This window comes from Diorhabda carinulata, chromosome 3 (genome assembly GCF_026250575.1).
Source record: "Diorhabda carinulata isolate Delta chromosome 3, icDioCari1.1, whole genome shotgun sequence".
NCBI classification, from domain to species: domain Eukaryota; kingdom Metazoa; phylum Arthropoda; class Insecta; order Coleoptera; family Chrysomelidae; genus Diorhabda; species Diorhabda carinulata.
The window spans coordinates 18,028,433-18,047,836 of NC_079462.1; the positions used below are offsets into that span (position 1 = coordinate 18,028,433).

Sequence of the window (19,404 nt, forward strand, 5' to 3'; positions counted from 1 at the left end):
TAGTCAAAAGCACCATCTTGGTCTTGGTTTTCCACACATATGTTGGAATCTTCAAGACAAGCTTTAATTCGTAATAATAAATTTCATAACGAATCTCTTTTTCTATTCTTGATAATAATAAAACCAAAAAATAGCCTTGGTCTTCCATTTGCTCATTATTATGGGAAACAAATATGGATTCGATATTAATATAAAAATGTGTGTGAGTATATACCCACAAATAAGATGGTATGAAAGAATGGAGACGAATACCAGAAAAAAAAACCATTTTATTTATTTTCTCAAAAACTGTACATATTTTTTTCAATAAGAAAATAATCTCAATAATCAAAACCGAACGAAATTTATATACAGTTTATATAAGATTTTTCTTGCCACTATTCATGTACCGACTATAATTCCAATTTTTCAAAACTTCATTCATGAAAACTGATTCAAAATTAATACCGAGAATATTTATTTAAATCTAAAGGTTTTACAATGAATATACACATAAACGTGAATTGCATAGAACTGTTGGTCGGCTTTTATCAGAATCAAAAATTTATTTACATTATTTGCAGTCTATCATTATCTAAACATGGATTATTCATCAGAATTCAAAACGTTACAATAAATATTCAATAGCGTTAATATTAAATATTCACTAGGAAATCGCCAATAATTGTGGTTAGGTTTTGGTTTTGATCTACCAAGAAATTTCTTATGACAATAAATATTTTACAAATTCCAACTGTGTCTTTAAACAAAAGGCACTTTACACTTCATTTGTAAATTTAATTCATAACTCACAAAATAACGAAGAAAATGAGTCATCGTTCGGCTTGATAGGAAATTTTAATCTGGAGAAAAACAAAAAAAATAATGATTTTAATGTAATGAAAATTTATCGATTTCTGCTTATACATATGATATTTGAAATTTTGATGAACAATCCTAGCAAAATTTCCGCGAATCATCTCACTCTCACAAACATAATATTCCAACGTGAAGATTGCACATGTTTTTAATTTTTTTATATCATCACTTGTATTAAAAATCTCTACTTGACAAACTACATGATATTTACATTACATTACAGAGTTCGATTTTGTACTTAAATTTTTATACATATACAAACTGGTCACAGATCGCTGATATGGTAATTTCTCAAAAAATATTTCAATCGGTCTCATAAACTGAATATTTCTGTTTAAAGTAACTTAATTTTTTTATTATATTGATTAATCGATAGAAATCGTGAAATTCATGCAAGCATTTCTCAAAAAAATGTATATAAAAAATTTGTACTTATCAAGAAAATCTTCAAGAATATTGACTCATACCTTCCTTTCTAATGCTACTTGTGTAAACTATGAATAATACTCGAAGCTAATATTCGGATGCGGTCGATGAAATAATCCTATGAAAAAGTACCATCATAATATTTCACAAAATATATATTTAATTGGATACAAATACACAGAGATATATTGACCAGTTTAGAATGTTCATTTTTTAAGGTTCTTTTTATATTTTTTGATCTTAGCCTATATCTACATAAGACGTTTATAAATAAATTCCTTAAAAATCGTTTAACGTTCCTTATCACGTATATTCCGATCGCCAACTGGTCTGAAACAAAAGAAAATAAATATCACTAAAAATTAATATTATACTAATAAAATAAAAAAAAAACTATTAACATTTTTTGAGAGGAAAGAAATAGATTCAAAATTTTAGGACAGTTTATTTATTCTATGGTAAATAATATTGCCTTAAAAAGGGTATATATTATTATAATATTTTTTTATTATCCGATTAAAAATTTTCTATACGAGGCTGATTCTAGAATAATCCCACCAGCGAAAAATCTAACGAACGTACCCTTCATATCTATCACTTTTCCCAGCGATGACCAAGAAATTTTATACACCATATTTGTTTCTAAGACTAACCAATAACTATCGACATCACATCAATGGAAAATATTCCAGAAAAGAGGGGTAACTCTGCAAACGATTGACCATCATAATAAAAGATTTGTAAGCTAGTGCATTGAGATCAGCAAATGTTCTTTAATATCTTTACTCAAAATTTGCAATACTGTTGCATAATACTCGCCTCTGATCGTTTTTGTATTTTTCATCAAAGTCAATGGAAATTATTCTACTAGTATCCCAAAAAACTGACACCATAACTCTAACTGCAGATGAAACAGTCCTTGTTACTAAATAATTAATTGATATATTTTCACGACATTATGTTTGGAGTAGTTGGAGCAAACAAGGCACCCATCTTACACACATTTTCATGATACCAAAATTGTCAGATAATATGCGACGTACCGCTCTCTCAGACGTCTTGTATGTCTGCTAATTCTCGTACTTTCCGTCGCTCCTCACTCAGTACCTCTTTTTAGATGTTCTCCATTATTTTAAGAGTTGTCAAGTTATTTGTTCATCTAATGACATGTTCGTCTTGGAAGTTTGTACTGCCTCATTTGAACTCTACCCAATATTTTACTTTTCTGAAGATGGCACCCACGAAAAGTAAGCTCTCATTTCGGCATAATACTTCACTTCACTAACACATATACTCTCTTTTGAATTAGTTACAACACAGATTTTTTCTTCAAATCTGGGGATCGTGAAATATCACAGAAGTGATTTTCTTCCTTATACATTGTTGTCAAACCGAGCAAAGTCTAGAAGAAATTATATGAAAAGAAGATGACCACAACAATAAAGATTAAAATGTGTTTATCTATCGGATTGATATGAATAAGTCTTAATATAGAGATAAAAATAATAGAGATAATTCCACGCCTTCTGAATATCGCATATGGAAACCAACTTCTTTCTTCGAAAACTTAAAAATATATCATTTAAGAAGAGTAGTTATGCACTGATCAAATTATTCCCTTCTTTCGAATAATTGAATAGGTTACCAACAAAGAAAACAATTAGAGCTGTTCATGTTGTGTTTACAGAGAGGATACAGCTTCACCTCTAACGTATATGGCAGTAGAGAAAAAACACAAAACGTGAGCCTCACATAAACCACATGATACTAATTTGTTGGGTGAGTTGCCATCTAATAGACATCTAATAAAACTCAGAAATTCTTAAATATACATAATAATAAGAACAAACAAAATGATATCATAGTCGACCAATTAGAAATTGGTGTTCGCTTTGCTTGGGAGGACGAGATGGAAGAATCGTTCAACGGATGCTATCTTCAGAACCACATCCCATATTTTGATTAGATTAGAGGTACATCAAAATTTTTTAGCTTAGTATTACAAATATTGAAATTTCACTATTTTCATCGTACTCACCATTCCATTTGATGTCAGTCCTAATCCAGCTGCACTTAATGAGCTCATATGGTGATGATAAGAGGCAGCGGATGGTGGCGCGGGTGGAGGTGGTCCCGAAACAAAGCCTTGTGTATGCTGATACTGATGCCAATGTGTCATGGCGTGATGAGGATGAAGTGCAGCATTAAGATGCGGGTGTCCCCCACCCATTCCAGCGCCAAAACCACCACCAAAAGCACCTTTAGTACCGTCTAACGGTTTCATCATATCACCCATCATTCCTCCCAAAGACAAACAGGACGCTCCTGACTTCTTCTTTTTACTTTTGGATGATAGTTTCCGGTTACGAGTTTGAATTCCTTCTTTTTTCATCGTGAGCGGCCTATTCACCTGTAACAATAAAAACTTTGTTCACATATTTTGCAATTTCAACATATAAACTGACTACAATGTTGGTATTCCGATACCCGTTAGAGCTTAATTCAAATTACTATTGTTCTTAGAGGATTTTATTACCGATACGGACTTAAAATTCAACATATTTGTAAAGCGATTCATCATACGATTCTCTAAAAGACATTGTTTATTGCATTTCCACCGGATGAATTCAAATGTTGTCTTTATTTACAACATTTCTTTGAAATAAGTATGCATATTATAATTAATCATGCATTCAAACGCATTTAACAATGTCAGTAACAGAAGCCGCGTATGCGTTAGCAGTAATAAAAATTACGTGGTTTTGATATCAATTAGATGAAACGTCGTTTTTAATTCGTCGGGATGGATTCATAAAATAAAAACAATTTGCAGTGTTCATGAGGAATGTAACAATTTCACCACAATTTTCAATTATAATTTGTGTCAGAATTATTGTACACAAAAGATCAATTACAGAACAGTAATAATAACTAACAAAATAGTTTATGTAATAATTATGCTGTTTGCAATCAATTTTGTTCACTATCCGCTCGATGTTATGAATAAAACTACCCTCTAGGTACAATTCGTGTCATGTCTGAGTCAAACTCTCAATTATTACTGAGAACGAAGTCTATGCGACGAGAGGCAAACATGTTAGTTTTCATCAATTGTCGTCAACGCAAGAAATAATGTTTATTTATATAGCTCTTAATCGCTCCTCGGAGCAAACACAGAACCTGTTCAAATTCCATCATGGCTTCTGTTTATTATCATCGTCTTAGAGCTTCCAGTAGAGCAAAGGGCACTTGTCGGTGTTTCAGCAGATAAGGTCGCTATCCTGCGCATGGCTTCTAATAACATTTCACAAATCTCAAACAATTTTCTAATCATTTTAGCGAAGTCATGCGCAAATTCTATTTGTAACGATTTCCAATATAAATTGTGTTGGAAACTTATTGACATTTATCAACGGTGCAGGATTTCCATAAGACCTACCAATAATTTCTCTTCAATATAATGATTCATTAAAATATAAAATAATATTTTATGCACAAGAATTATATATTTGACAATTTTCTACTAAAGTTTATTGATGTTTGAAAATTCCGTTTTATATGGTATTTTGATGGTATGTAACATATATTTAGGTTTGTTTCAATATTTGACTGACACTATGATATAATAGTAATAAAATTAATTACTAGTCATTTACACAAATTTTTTTATCGTCATTAATGTGTTGAATAAGAAATGCTAATAATGAATTTTGTTTTTTGTTCTATATGTGAAAGCAGTACAGGTTTACCGCATTAACAAATGCAATAGCTATTTGTAAGAATTGCATTTATGATATAATAGTTTTTGTTATATTCTTGATAGGTTTTTTGCTGGTTATCCATTAAGAAGTTTCCATTACTTATGGCGTTATAAAAATGAAAGATCATACGAATAACGCAACTCGAATGTTGATTCATTTATCGGTAGATATGCAGAGAAGGCACAAATTCACAAGTTTTTAGAGTGATAAATAGGAGAGGACCCCATTGATCCCATTAGTTTTTGGGACCATTAGTTTTATGAAAAAATCGTTTAAGCCAAAGTTGTAGATCTAGTGATTAACTAGAAAAATTATATTTTTTCCTAAAAATCACAATTTCTCTCAAAATTGACGTTGTGCTGCGCCTAATTTCCATACTATCTATGAGTATTTTTTCGTGACTCCCACTTAACGATCTGTTTTACTTAATTTAAATAAAATGTAAAGTCTTCTTTTTAAACTTTTTCGACTTGTTATTTTCATGTTGTTTCTTCACCTTTTAGTCTAGTTGATTTTCCAGAATTGAAGTATATTTTCATAATGCTGCTTAGTTGTAGATGTGTACAGAAAACGGTTACTGTTTCAAGTTCCTTTATTGCAGTAACAGGTAGTATTGAAGAGATTTTCTCGTGCAGGTGAAATTAGTGTATTGAATTGGGACCAATACATCATTAAAAGCTTTAATATTTTCTTCTGGACTCGTTTGATTACGAAATCACACTTTAATTTGGCGATATAAGCATTGGTAAGTAGAAGTCGAGGCTGGGAGGAGACTAACTTACTAAACAGTTAGGAAAAACTATAGTAGATCGAATGTACACAAGTAAATTGCAGTAAAATGTTGCTCGTGTCTGGGTTTTTTCCAGCTCAAATTCTCAAAAGTATCATCCAATATTAAAGTATTAGTCATGTTATATTATACATATGGTGTACATGTGTAGCGTAGACTGTAAAACATTTTTGTGAAGTTAATATGATGGCTAAAATTACTAATCAGGGTATACGAATTAAAATTATTATGCAATTTGAGTGAGTTTCTTTAACAATTGAGGAAATTTACTGATATGAGATGCGATTTTACAATCTTTCGAGTATAAAACTTACACAAATAGTAATTATACTAAACTGTTTCAATTTTTCAATGAAAAGTTTTGCATATTTTAAAAATTTCTTATTACTATGCTTTATCGTAAAATTACATAAAAGTTCTGTGATGGAAACACTGGACAGATGGTGTTAGCCACGCCGTTTGCATTTATGCTTGAGTCTAGGATACTTAAGCCTCTTTAGTAAGTTTTTGATTTAGAAGAAAGATTTCGAATTAAAATGAATCTAAAATGAATCACAACTATATCCTTCTATCTAAAATATAATATTGCATAGAAAACTTTTGATAAATATTTGAATAAAATTACAAAATTGTATAGTAAAATTATTAATGAAATTTTTTATTGTCGTTAAGGAACTTTATGAAATCTTTTGTGATTTTCTCAAACTGAATTAAATTATTTTGCTCAGTAAATTCACTAAATTGTTTTGCGTTAAAACTCCCTATACATTTTTGTATTTTGTAACCATGCTTATGGGAAATAAAAATTTGAGAATTAGTTTTTCTGAAACATTATTAATCTTAAGAAAAAGTATTGGGACAATTTATCTGAATAATTACTTAATCTGCAATATTTTTTTGATCAATTTAATCATTAACCTAATTCTTCAGCTAAAATTTTCAGTTCTCATCTTAGCAACATCGACAAAACATAAAAACTTTTCCTATTGTTATTACAATAGTATATCTTCTTGAATGTTATCCGGACTATATTAGAAAGTATTTCGAGAATGGTTATTGGTATTTCGCCATTTTTATAGTCAACTAGCAGCAAACATCTCAGTCATATATCTGGGATAGTATTGATGATATCTATCTCTTCATTCTCATAAACATGCAGATCTACGAAATCGTTATCACTCATATTAATAATAATAATAATAATTATCGAGTTTCAAATAATTTTCAAAAATTTCTTGAATTCCTGTTATTTGGAAAAGCTTACCCAATTCTAATATTATCATGAATTTTAATTGAAAAAAGTACCCAAGACCATTTGAGACTGATTGAAATATTCTGATATTCAATCCTGCCAACCGCGAGACAGTTGTAACAAATTAGTTTTGGATGACGTTCCAAGAATAAAACTTGTACCTTGTTCAGGATTATACGTTTGCAAACTTTTTAATTTCCACAGAAGCACTAATAATTTTTATAAATATAAATCCATTAATTAATTAAATAAGTTTTCCGAAATTGTAGAGAGAAATTTATATAAATGTATATAATAAATCTTCAATAAATATATTTGTAAGATCATTTCCGTTCATGATATTCTAAAAAAGCAAAATCGACCACCTTCTTATAGATTTATAAGTAGAGCAAAGCTTTTCAACAAATTTGTTCTTTAAAGAATGAAATGATTTCAGATTTCTTTTCCGTGTTCAGAAAAAAGTTATTTAGGAAAATTTACATGCTTAATATCAATAAAACAGATTTTTTTGTATTTCGGAAAGTAGCAAACGAGAGTTTTATTTCTCGTGTCTTTGAAAATTATAGTAAAACAGACACGATTTGCTGGTTTTCTTGGAAACACAAATGTTCTCTTATTTAATTTTCTTGTTTTCTATCTAAAAACGTTTTGATTCGATTGACTGTGCGGAAAGTATAACGAGAATTATATCTGGCGTGTTCACGGCTCTTGGCCATTTGAATTTATCCTTCTTGTACATGATTCCATATGCATTTATGAATAGTTGCTTGGAAAATACCACTGTATTAAAAAGTAAACAATCTATACAGCAAATGTTTCAAGATTGAAGACGCTACGTTGTTTAGTATTGGTTTGGCAGCTATCAACAGTGACGTTTTCAGTAAATTTGTAAACATATGGAAAAATTCTTAAAATGGAACAAAAACAGCGTCGTGAAGATGTTTCCATTGAGTGTTTGGCAATGTTTCTCAGAAATAAAGCCGAATTTTTGCGCCGTTTCATAACCATAAATAGAACGAGGGTCCATCACTTCACACCCTAAACAAAAGAACAATCAAAACAATGAACTGAAAAAGGAGAACGAGCTCCAAAGAAGGCAAAGTTAGTTCCATCTGCATGCAAGGTTATGGTGTCGGTTTTTTGAGATGCCCGTGGGATAATTTTAATTGACTGTCTTGAAAAAGTATCAACGCGAGTATAATGAGAACTAATTGCAGCGTTTGGCTAAGAAGGAAGTGTTCTTTTACCAAGACAATGCACCAGCTCACACATCTGTTATTGCAATGCCAAAATTAATCAATTAAAGTTTGAATTGGTACCTCATGCACTCTATTCGTCAGATTTAGCCCCACCGGATTATTTTCTTTCCCCAGACTTGGATCGTCAAATATTTTCTAAAATGAAGAGGTTATGTCTGCAATTGATGGCTATTTTGAGGAGCTAGATGATTCTTATTATTATTAAACATCGCTTGAAAAAGTGTATGGAGCTTAAAGAAGATTACGTTGAAAAATAAATATATTTTTTTAGGCCCGGTACTTCTGAGACCATCCTCGCAATAGTTAATACTCTCAATTTTTCATCCAGCAATTTTTTTTTCCTATAAATTTGATTCTTTACAAACCATTGTAGATGAGAAAGAAAACTTAAATACGTTAATCATAAAGTTCTTGTTCAATAGGAATAGTTTTTTATCAAAAATTGAAATAGTTATGTAGTTTAAAGAGAAGAAAGCCTAGTACAAACTGTCATTTTGATATATCCTTCTGTTTAGTGTGTGGGTTAGTTACTACGTTTATTGAATGAGCTGACTAGTTCATTCTGAAGAGACTAATTCTACGTTTCTCTTTCACATAATGATGGTCTCTATAAATCAAAAAAACTAATTCCAGTTAATAATATTTTATCAATAAAATGTTAGCTACCGAAAACTCTTGAAAGATTTATAGATCATTTTTCCATGATGTTCTCAGGATTAAACCTATTAAAAGTATATCTTTGTTTTTTACACGGCTCTTCAAACATTCCACCAGATATAATCGATACAAAACTATATTGGATTTCTTTGTATTAATCGAGCAAAATTTCATACTGATAATTAACGGGCAAAAGTTGTTGCTTTTTACAACTTCGGATGTTTCAGGATACGCATGAAAACTGAAACTCATATAATAAGAATAAATATATAATAATAGATTCGATGTATTCACAAAACTTCAGTCTCTAACTAATTATAGACGCTTTGTGGTGGAATGCTCTGGTGGATCTTACAAAATAATCTTAACAAGATAGGTCTTGAAGTTAGTGGTTGAGAAAACGGTCAGTGATCAATTAACGGAGAGGTAGATGTGCCTTCAGGGTTTGAAATTGTAAGGAACGTTTTGTAATCAGTATAAATCAACTGATGGACTTATGAATGATAATAAGAATGAAGTTGAAACTATAAAGCTACTGTTATGGATTATCCCCGAGATATCATCGAGTATGACAGAATTGTGTGGATGTTCAAAAGAAGCTTTCTCAAATTGGGTTGTTTACTAATTGTTGGTAGAGTTTTTGTAAATAGAAGAGGCAAACACGTAAATTATTCTAAAAAACAATATTCAATTAAATGATTATTTTAAAAATAATCCTCATAATTAAAGTATTTATCTACAATAACGTTGTAATTTATAATAGCATCCAACACATTACAGAATATAACAATAAGTAGATTCAGACAAACCGTATTTCCGTCTTTATTCTTCTCATAAGCCTCATTTTCAGTAAACTGGATACAATTGTATTCGAGATACGGGGAGTTTTAAGAGTATCAATGTCCCTTACATCCTGAAACAGACACTTTGGGACTACTTGTACTATTGTGACAATAAGTATCATTTTGGGAACAATTTAAGACAAGTTGTCTACACATCGGCAACTCGGTTAATGATAGACTGCGAATCGGCCCATTTTAGGGAACAAAAACCTCCCTTTTAGTTTAAATGCAGCTTTCACTACAGATATTATTGTAGGAAATCAGGATCGTATTCAGAAACTTGTGATAGGATTATATGAAAATCCATATTATGAATTCATGATTTGCACATGGAAAAATATTAAACAAAGTCGCTATAAATAATTTATTTTGTATACACACATTATATTTCTTTCGTATACATGCAGAGGTATTGTCTCAGTATATTACAGCTTTTATGCATTATGGTTTCCATATATTTAAATTTCTCAACTTATATAAACTTGAAATCCCTTATCTCCAACTTTGTGATTTTTATTTTGTGTACGCATTGATTTCTCATAATTAAATCTTAGACTTCTTTCTTCTAATCTCTACTCATTTGAATATATGATAAACTGTATTCTTTTAGTGCTTATCATTCCAATATCACTTATTTCCTTTTCGATGGGAAACTATGAACAGGAAAGTTGATAACGTATCACCCTGCCTGACACCATGTTATACTTGTATTCTACTTATTCCTATTAGTAATGGGAGCTATTATTCCCATTAGAATATTTGGACTGATAACTGTATATGAATAAATGAACAAAATATGCGTTTTTCGTTTTATTTTCCGTTTTTCCCTCGAATAAGTTATTTTGGCTAGAAAACAACAAATTTCTCTCAATATCATCAAATCTTCGGGTACGAAAATATTTTCCATAGGCAAAATATTATGTGTGCTACTTAAAACAAACATTTTATAACATGTACAGCATAATTGGATATTTTTACCTATCATTTTAATGTAGATAACAATATTTGAGTGGAGATAGTGATGTAAACTGATTTTTAATGTATGTACTAATAAAACAATTGAGGATTGTAAATCCCCTCTAGAACTAATCATTCAAATTTTTGGTCTAAATACGTAGTGAAACATTTTCCATGAATTAAATTACATGCATCGTATTGTCCACAGGGCGATTACAGATTATGAATAAAACAACATATTCAGGGCCGGATTAAGCTGGGGGCTTGGGGGGGCTATAGCCCCGGGCCCCAGGTCCAAGAGGGCCCCATCATTTGGAAATCATTCTGTATTTTTTGATGTGTTGATACCAGAAATCTAACGTATTGATATTATTTTGTGAATTTTTCCGGGTTTTCGAATTCCTTAAGGGGGCCCCGTCATTATTTTAGCCCCGGGCCTTATAAATCTTAATCCGGCCCTGAACATATTTCACAGGTTCATAATTAAATTCCATATTCAAAATTAATTTGATGATTGCTGACGTTTTTCGGTATAGGAAATTTCAAAGTTCTCTATTAATTTCAACAATTTATTGAGTTGTACAGAGTTTAGTTTGAAGTTCGTAATAATCTGCAACGAAATTTTTATTAAACTCTTCGCTAAATCTACTGAGTATATCAAAAAGATGAGGACGCCTCCTTATTTGTCCCCAATAAACTTACTATTAAGCCATCAATGATAGATTTTTCTATATAAATGGCAGCTACTGCCAAAATGTCACATATCCTTGTTATATATTTTTCAAATACTAATATCAGTAAAATTATGTCTGTTTTCAACGTAATATCTTCATGTATACAAATAATCAGACCTATTTTCATTTCATTTTATTTAATTTCCTCCGAGATAGATGTAATTAGGATAACGCCTTTCTAACATTTCTATGTAATTCTTAACTAAAACTATACTAACTACTACCACTACTCCAACATTCACAATTACACTGTCTAGCGAGCATCTACCTTAAGACTGTGAAGACGGTAATTTAGTTATCAAAATGTGCGTCAGTAACTTTTATTGTGGGTGTTGTGATAGTAGAAGTTTATAACTTCTATGGAAAGATTTTATTTAGCCCCAAAATAAGCTTCTGTTCCTTTATTGAAGCATTGTTTCAAGGTCAGAAAGCAGCCAGTAGTTGAGTTCATTGAATTTCATCATTTTATCTATTTGTGATATTGTGTATTATCATGGTGAATTGTTTCTTCTGTACAAGGGTTTCTTTCTGGTTTTCTCCTTCAATTAAAAATTGACTATTGATATAGTCACTTGTTTATTAATTATTTTTACAAATAATCCATCCAATATCCCAAAATACAGAGGACATAACCTCTCCATCCGAATGTTGTTTGGTTTTAAATGCTTAGTAGTGAATCATGATTCCATAAATAGTTACATATTGACGCAAAGAAACCTTTTCTCTGTTGCTTGTATAGTTTAAAATCCCCAGTTCGTTGTTTTTTCGTTGTGAGGAAATATGACAACGTTGATGATACGATATCTACTAAATTTCTATTATTTCTCTTAATTTTCTTTAATGTTTTTCATCACGCTTCTCAAAAACTTTTTATGTTCTTTGCTGTAATCGCCTCTTTGATATATACTCATGGTTGTATGGTTGTACATCATTCTTTAGAACTGTTACCATGATAGTTAGGTAAAAGTCTTTGCACCAACGATATTCATATAGTTAAAAAAAATGCTTAATCAACTCACAGAAAACTTTGTTTTCCTTATGTTCTAATGTTTAGAAAAATTAAAGCTCTGTGCCTGTCACTATTTAAGATATAAAATTCATTACATCATGTAACTAAACTAAAACTTTGACTTGGAATCCCTGGTACATTTCAAGAATAACTTAACAACAGACAAGTTTATTAAAGATCATCATAGAAATGGATCATATTGTGAAATCGACACTTATCGTTGGTTGGATATGAGAAGAGAGTGTCTATTGTACTATTGCACATGACATAAAAAGACAAAAACCGTTTCACTAACCTTCATTTTTGTCATTTGATACACTTGAGTGGTAAATAAATTATCACAGCATTTATTCCTATTTTTTTACTGAACCCAATTGCTTCTGATACAACGAAAAACTTTGGTAGCTTGAGGTATAAGACAGATAAGAATCGTTATCTAACGTCGACTCGACAGGTTATCTGCTACTATACTACAAACGCTGGCATTCAAAGAGGTGAAACAAAACGTTATTGCTTCCATATATCGTATATTAATGAGGTACAATTATTCATAGGCTTTAAATCTTAAGACTAGCGAGTAATTACAGAAGTCAAGTTATTTCACGACTCGCAAGGTTAACATTATGACGGGACATGTTTTTTTTTAATTTTAAAAAAGGATTTATGAACCTTCAATATAAGTTTGTGGTATACAATGGCTGTGCAATTAAATTAGATAAAACTATCTATATCAATCCTATAAAAACTGTACATATATAATAATGGTTAGTAGTAGAATTATGCTAATGAACTTTGGTTTACGTTTGTCAAGAATACCGGATGAAGAATAAAGCAAAAGAAAGGTTGAGTTCCTGGTAATTCCTCCATCGATTGAATTCGACTGCCAAATGGAAGAATAAAATAACGAAGCCTGTCATGAAATTCGTAACATCATAATGAGAGAAAATTCATATTTCTATTTCGAAATTTTCTTTAATAAGCTCTGATCTACCTCCTACTAAATCTCTGCACTTCGAAGTACAAATGACCAAGAGGACACTTTCCTATCCCCCGTTTTCGGTTGCTAGCGATGGTCTCTCTCTGAAAACCACCTTGCTTTCCTTGACAATTTCTCTATCGACATTAGGTGAATCCTCCTCCTTAATCCCTCTGAGTCGTTATTGCAGGTTCTTTGCAGTTATCCTGCAGCCTGGTCACAATTTTTTAAAAATCTACGTACTCTCCGTAAAGCTGTTTGTTCCGTCAAATATTTTTTTGTTCTTTCCATTTCAGTCTATACTATACTACTCTTCGGAATCTACTACAATTCTAGCCTCTGCAGAGGAAAATTTTTCCTATATCAGGGCCAAATCTAAATTATATTTATCCAAATCACAAACAATCCAACGAACCTTTTTCTCTCTCTAACTACAAATAAAAGTTTAAGATTCGAAAATTTTTCATAACTTTAAACCAGTTTACTGTCAAATATTGATTGGTAATATTTCAAATAGAATTTATACTATTTTATGTAAATAAATCATTTCACAGTTAGTGTAATATTAATATTTACTCTAATTAAATTGCGCTGTAAATTACTTATCCTTTACTGTATCAGTACGACTATTGGAAGGTTAAAACGACAATTAATTTGATTTACTAGGAATCAAAAAATTCGATTAGAATGATTTTGCAATAAATTTGTATGTTGGAAGGAAAATTCATAACAGATAATAATGAATTTTTGAGTACACAATTTCCATATCTATTGATCACAACTTTTATTGTCTTCAATTCTATTTTCCTCTCTCCGATTTGATCAACTCGTTTATTTCTTTCTTACCCCTTTAATCTTCGTTATATATTTAATATTACCTTTCTATAATTAGTCTTCCTTCACCTTTTTCAGCCTTCCACTTAATGGAATGATGATTATATTTATTAATACGAGATCTGCTAGTTTTTATATATAGCAACACTGAATATGTCAAATCTGACACATCCATCATAAAGTTTGACGGTTTTTTTGTGAACGTACTCAGAACGTGTTATCACACAAGTGCTAATTGAGTTTTTCCCAGATACTTGAAAGATTATCTTGGTCAACAAATGGAATTAAATCGTGAATATTTTCGTGTTATGATTTTCAATGACTTCCGACGTGAATTGAACCAACAGCAGTGTGCCGATCAACTCGCTTCAACTTTTGGTGAAGAAGCAACATCTCGATCCACTGTGTTTTGCTGGTTTTCCGAATTTAATAGTGGTCGCACTTCGATACAGAATGAATTTCGTGAAGGTCGTCCATAATCGGCTGTTGTGCCAGAAAACTTTAATGATATGCGTGAACTGATTTGCAAGATCGTCATGTGACATACCGATTAAAACATACTTAGGTATTAGTTCCACTCGCATAAATTCAATATTGCAAGAACATTTAGCTCTCAAAAAGGTTTATTCACGTTGGATACCGTATACTATTAAAATCATTCAAGAAAAAGCTCGAGTCGATTGGTGTAAACAAATGCTAAAAAAAATTGATCCCGGAGCTTCAAAAGACGTCTATAAGATCGTTACAAGCGAAGAATTATGTATCTATGCATATGAATTCGAAACTAAGTAACAATCGACTGTATGTGTCAGGAAAACCAGTCGTAGGAGACGAATCATTCTCCACCACCACAATGCGTGCTCTCATGCATCAATTTTGTAATAGTCACAACAACGAATTCATGGGTCATCCGTCGTACAGTTAGGCACCCAATTATTTCTTCTTATTCTCGCAGATCAAAAATAATTTGAGAGGTTAAAGTTTTTCTACACCTGAAGAAGCGATTGATGAACCCAAATCACATGTTTTGGAGGTACCTTAATCGGAATGGAAAAACGACAAATAGTTCAAACACATGCAAAAGTGTATTGATCTTACTGGAAAATATTTTGAAAAACCATAGAGCCATATCCAATTATGAATATTTGTTTTTATTTATCTCGATTAATTAGCAACCCAAGCATATAATAAAATTATATAATCAATTTCTATTTAAGATAAATTTTATAATGATAATTTTTATCTGTTAATTTGACTACTGACAAAAAGTAAATTTTATCGATTATTTTATTCATATATAAAGTTTTTCCTTTTCAAGAATATTTCATTTATCCTTCTTAAACATCATATGAATTAAGTATTTTTATACAACTAATTATGCCCGCTAGAACTCTCGACAATTATAACGCTAATAGTAAGAAATTACTGACAAAATATGTTTTAGTTAATTACTACATTGACTTTCCGGTTTAACTATGTATTTAAGTTTGAAAAGTTCGTATCATGATTGAGATATTAATCTTAATAATATTAATTCCGTATAATTTGTTCCGAATTGATTATCTACACATATATATAAAGCAATTTTATAAACTAATTTGATTTTACAAACACTGACGAATTGTACTGATATTTTTCGAAAGAATCATCCAATGTTCTTCCAATCCATAATAAGATTTTCCACGAGTTTATTAAAAATGTTTAAGGTATAGTATTTAAATTTAATAATGAAACAATTGAGAGCACAAAAAAAATTCTTGGTAACTCTGCAAGTTATAGTATAATGAAAATGTCACCTCAAACAAAAAAATTCATTTTCTTTCTAACAATTTTCCGAAATCAAAACCGCTGAGCGCTCCACTATATTGTATTTTCAAAATTATTACTTAAGATTTTGATAACCAATTCAAAGAAACCCAAACCCACAATTAAATTCAATTAATTTGGATAATGTTTGGTATACATAAGTATCTTATAATATGTAGATGATTGAAATTTCACACTAATCAGGTGGGAATAACCTCCCCACGAACTTTCTTAATGAGTTGAACGTTCAAGACATCTTACGTATGGGTCTAAACATACTCTTTAACTTGCATGTGTAGGCGGAACTGGAAATCACTATGAAAATGTTAATGAATGTTCCTTGTTCCAGAGTTGAAGAAAGCATCAACTAAGTACGTTTTTCTGGAATAGTTAGTGATATCTAAAGTTAGCATACTTGTTACTTGAAATCTTTCATCACAACGGACCCAGAGAGAGACCCTTGGAGACCTAAAGTACACTGTAAAAACTACATTGCCTTAACAATACCTTGCCAAGCTTGTGAATTTTGAGAAGGTAATAAAGATTAATTTTTGATAAATAAGTTGACAAGCTGGTTATAACTTTTGATTGTCTTTTTAATATTATGTTGATTAATAATGTATGAAAAAACCTATTCATTTGATTGGAAACCCTTCATTTTCAAAGGACCTTTCCGTGTGCAAACTCTTCTGCAGTTGACAAATGTAAGAGTTATTCACACTAAATAATCAAGTCAACCTTGTATGGATATCTGGTAAATCTGGATTACGCGGCAAAGCAGTGCGGTGAATCAGTTGGCCAAAGAGGAGGAGTAACCCTCATTATTGGATTAATTCTGCGGTTTCCCAACCAGCCCTCAAAAATTAGATCGTAGTGAATGATCGAAGAACAACTACGTCCTTCTTTTCATACTCGACGAGCTAAAGCAAAACGCTATATAGTTCGAACTGATAAAAATAATCTCCGGAACATCAAGAAGTTCCCTGTTAGAACATACCACTTCTACCCAGAAGACTATTAGACAATGGAATATATACTCCACACTTGTAAAAAGGGTTTACTACTGAAACCAATAACGCACCGCATAGGTAAATATAATGGACCTTTTGCTATGGGAACGGTAAACAACGCCAGATTGCACAATAAATCTTAAGGTGAAGGTGTTATACAGACTCGTCACACCTACTCTATACTAACCTTAGGTAAAGTTCTTGGATGACTGTTAAGGTGCTCATTAATTCTGTAACTCTGGCTCTCCACATTCTTCGAAAAAATCATCTCAATTTTCTACAGATCACTGTACTCGAATAAATTCTGTATTATAATACAGAAATGAGGTGGTTCGTCAAGTACTACACCAGTAAAATAATTACAAAAAAATGGTATGTTCAACTGATAATAATCAAGATCTGATCTCATATTGGATTATAAACATTTTTCAGATAAAATAATATTTACTAGGTAGTCAAGTTACTATGTCACTGAATGTAGTTGATAAATATAACACAAACATTCATCATTAACTCCTCTCTCATTTCTAATTAGAAGTTTTTTTTAGTTTTGCTATAGGAATCAAGAATGTACACAGAAGCAACAGACACGAAAACCATTTTATCAGAATCTACGATCTAAACTAAATTACCGACAAGAGACTAGATGCTTGTGTCTTCGTCATAGTGTGGGTTCACAATGTCAAGACTTACAAATTACGAAAGTATTTTGAGAAGGCACATTATATTAATAATAATGTCGCGTACTAAAAGCTCGTGTTTCAATTAATAGTCTGTGAGGATTTAAGTTTTAAGATTTATTTTAAAACAAGAAATATGAAATAGATATTTTTTTTTGAAATATAAGAGAAATGTACAAAATACTCCAAAAATGATATGGAAGGAAGTGCTAACAAATAGTTGATATAGCTTATAATCTTTGTATTCAAATCGAATTTGAAATAATGTCAAGGAATATTGGTATATGGACATGAAAGGATATAAATAAAGAAAGAGTAAAATGAATATGACAAATATTTAACATTAGTTCATTGAATCGTCCAAGAAACTATGTATAGTGAAAAATTAGGAGCAATATGGATGAAATGTAACAAAGTCAGAATGTATCTAAATACAAAACATATCAAGAGCAATGCCACTAATTAAAAAGATTGTGATAATTACAATCCTCATCAACAGTACACACAATTGCGAAGAAAATAGCGAGAAAATTAGATATATTAGATTACGTACAGCTGAATGGTCAACGAGAGAATAAGTAATGGAGTTATAGTTGTGGCCGTTAATTACGAATTTTTAAGAGAGTATCATGAAGTAACATTAATATTAGGGGTTTTCTATTACGTTTATCAACAAAGATAATAATAACAATGTATTCTTCGTACATACTCAGAACAGTACCAGACCTCAAACAAAAATTTTCATAACTCATTATATAGGTAAAAGACAATATCATAGTTGATATATCTAAGATTATTTACAGAAAAGAAATATGGCTAGAAGAATTGTTTATATTTATGGAGAACCTAAAGAGAATTCCAGCTAAGAACTGGTTTATGCATGCATGTGGATGTAGCTAAACGATATATTTTACATGTCTAATGCTTAAGAAATTCTGTGTTTCTTATTGCATACCAACCTGATTAATGTACTTCATTCCAGTAATAATTTTTCTTTGTTGTACAACAAACTCTCGTAATCCATTCCTAACAACTATTACCACGTTTTTATACTTACTATTTGATTATTCATACGGTCGAAAAGTGGGAAAAGAACATACGAATCAAATAACCGTTACACATCTAAATGGTATGAAAAAAGCTGCTGACGATGCTCTTACACGGAAAGAAGTTGAAATTTTCCGGCTCTACTCTTTTTCCGGAAAGCTATAATAGTTATCAAGGATGATCGTTAGTTGTTCTCGGTCATTGCGTTTATTTTATGACCGGATTTTGTCAGTAATTCGAGAATTATTTGGGAATTGGGTTTTCCCCACATTGATTTCTACAACGATTTTTTTAATTAGTTTTTCGGATCATAACATTCTCCGTTTTACTTAACATTCAATTAACCGAAACTTATAGAGAGAATATAAATACTAACAGTAAATGTCAAAGCATGTACCTCATATCACAAGAGAAACTTTCATAATTGCAAATTATCGCTATCTATTAGGTCTACGTTTGTGCTGAGATAATTCGAGGAAAAATGAATTTTAATTTTTTTTTTAATT

General features: G+C 30.9%; 1 protein-coding gene across 5 annotated transcripts in view; it reads right to left on the bottom strand.

The window, feature by feature from the left end:
* Nucleotides 1–249: 249 nt before the first annotated feature.
* Nucleotides 250–19,404, bottom strand: part of LOC130891414 (GATA-binding factor C) — a 159,451-nt gene continuing 140,296 nt past the window's right edge. For all 5 annotated transcript variants that reach the window (XM_057796157.1, XM_057796156.1, XM_057796153.1 and 2 more), the window contains exons 6-7: nt 3,323–3,694; nt 250–1,614 (exon numbers count right to left, since the gene is read on the bottom strand). In XM_057796157.1, coding sequence (XP_057652140.1) covers nt 1,588–1,614; nt 3,323–3,694 — 399 coding nt within the window. In that variant the 3' untranslated portion in view covers nt 250–1,587. The remainder of the gene's footprint in view (nt 1,615–3,322; nt 3,695–19,404) is intronic.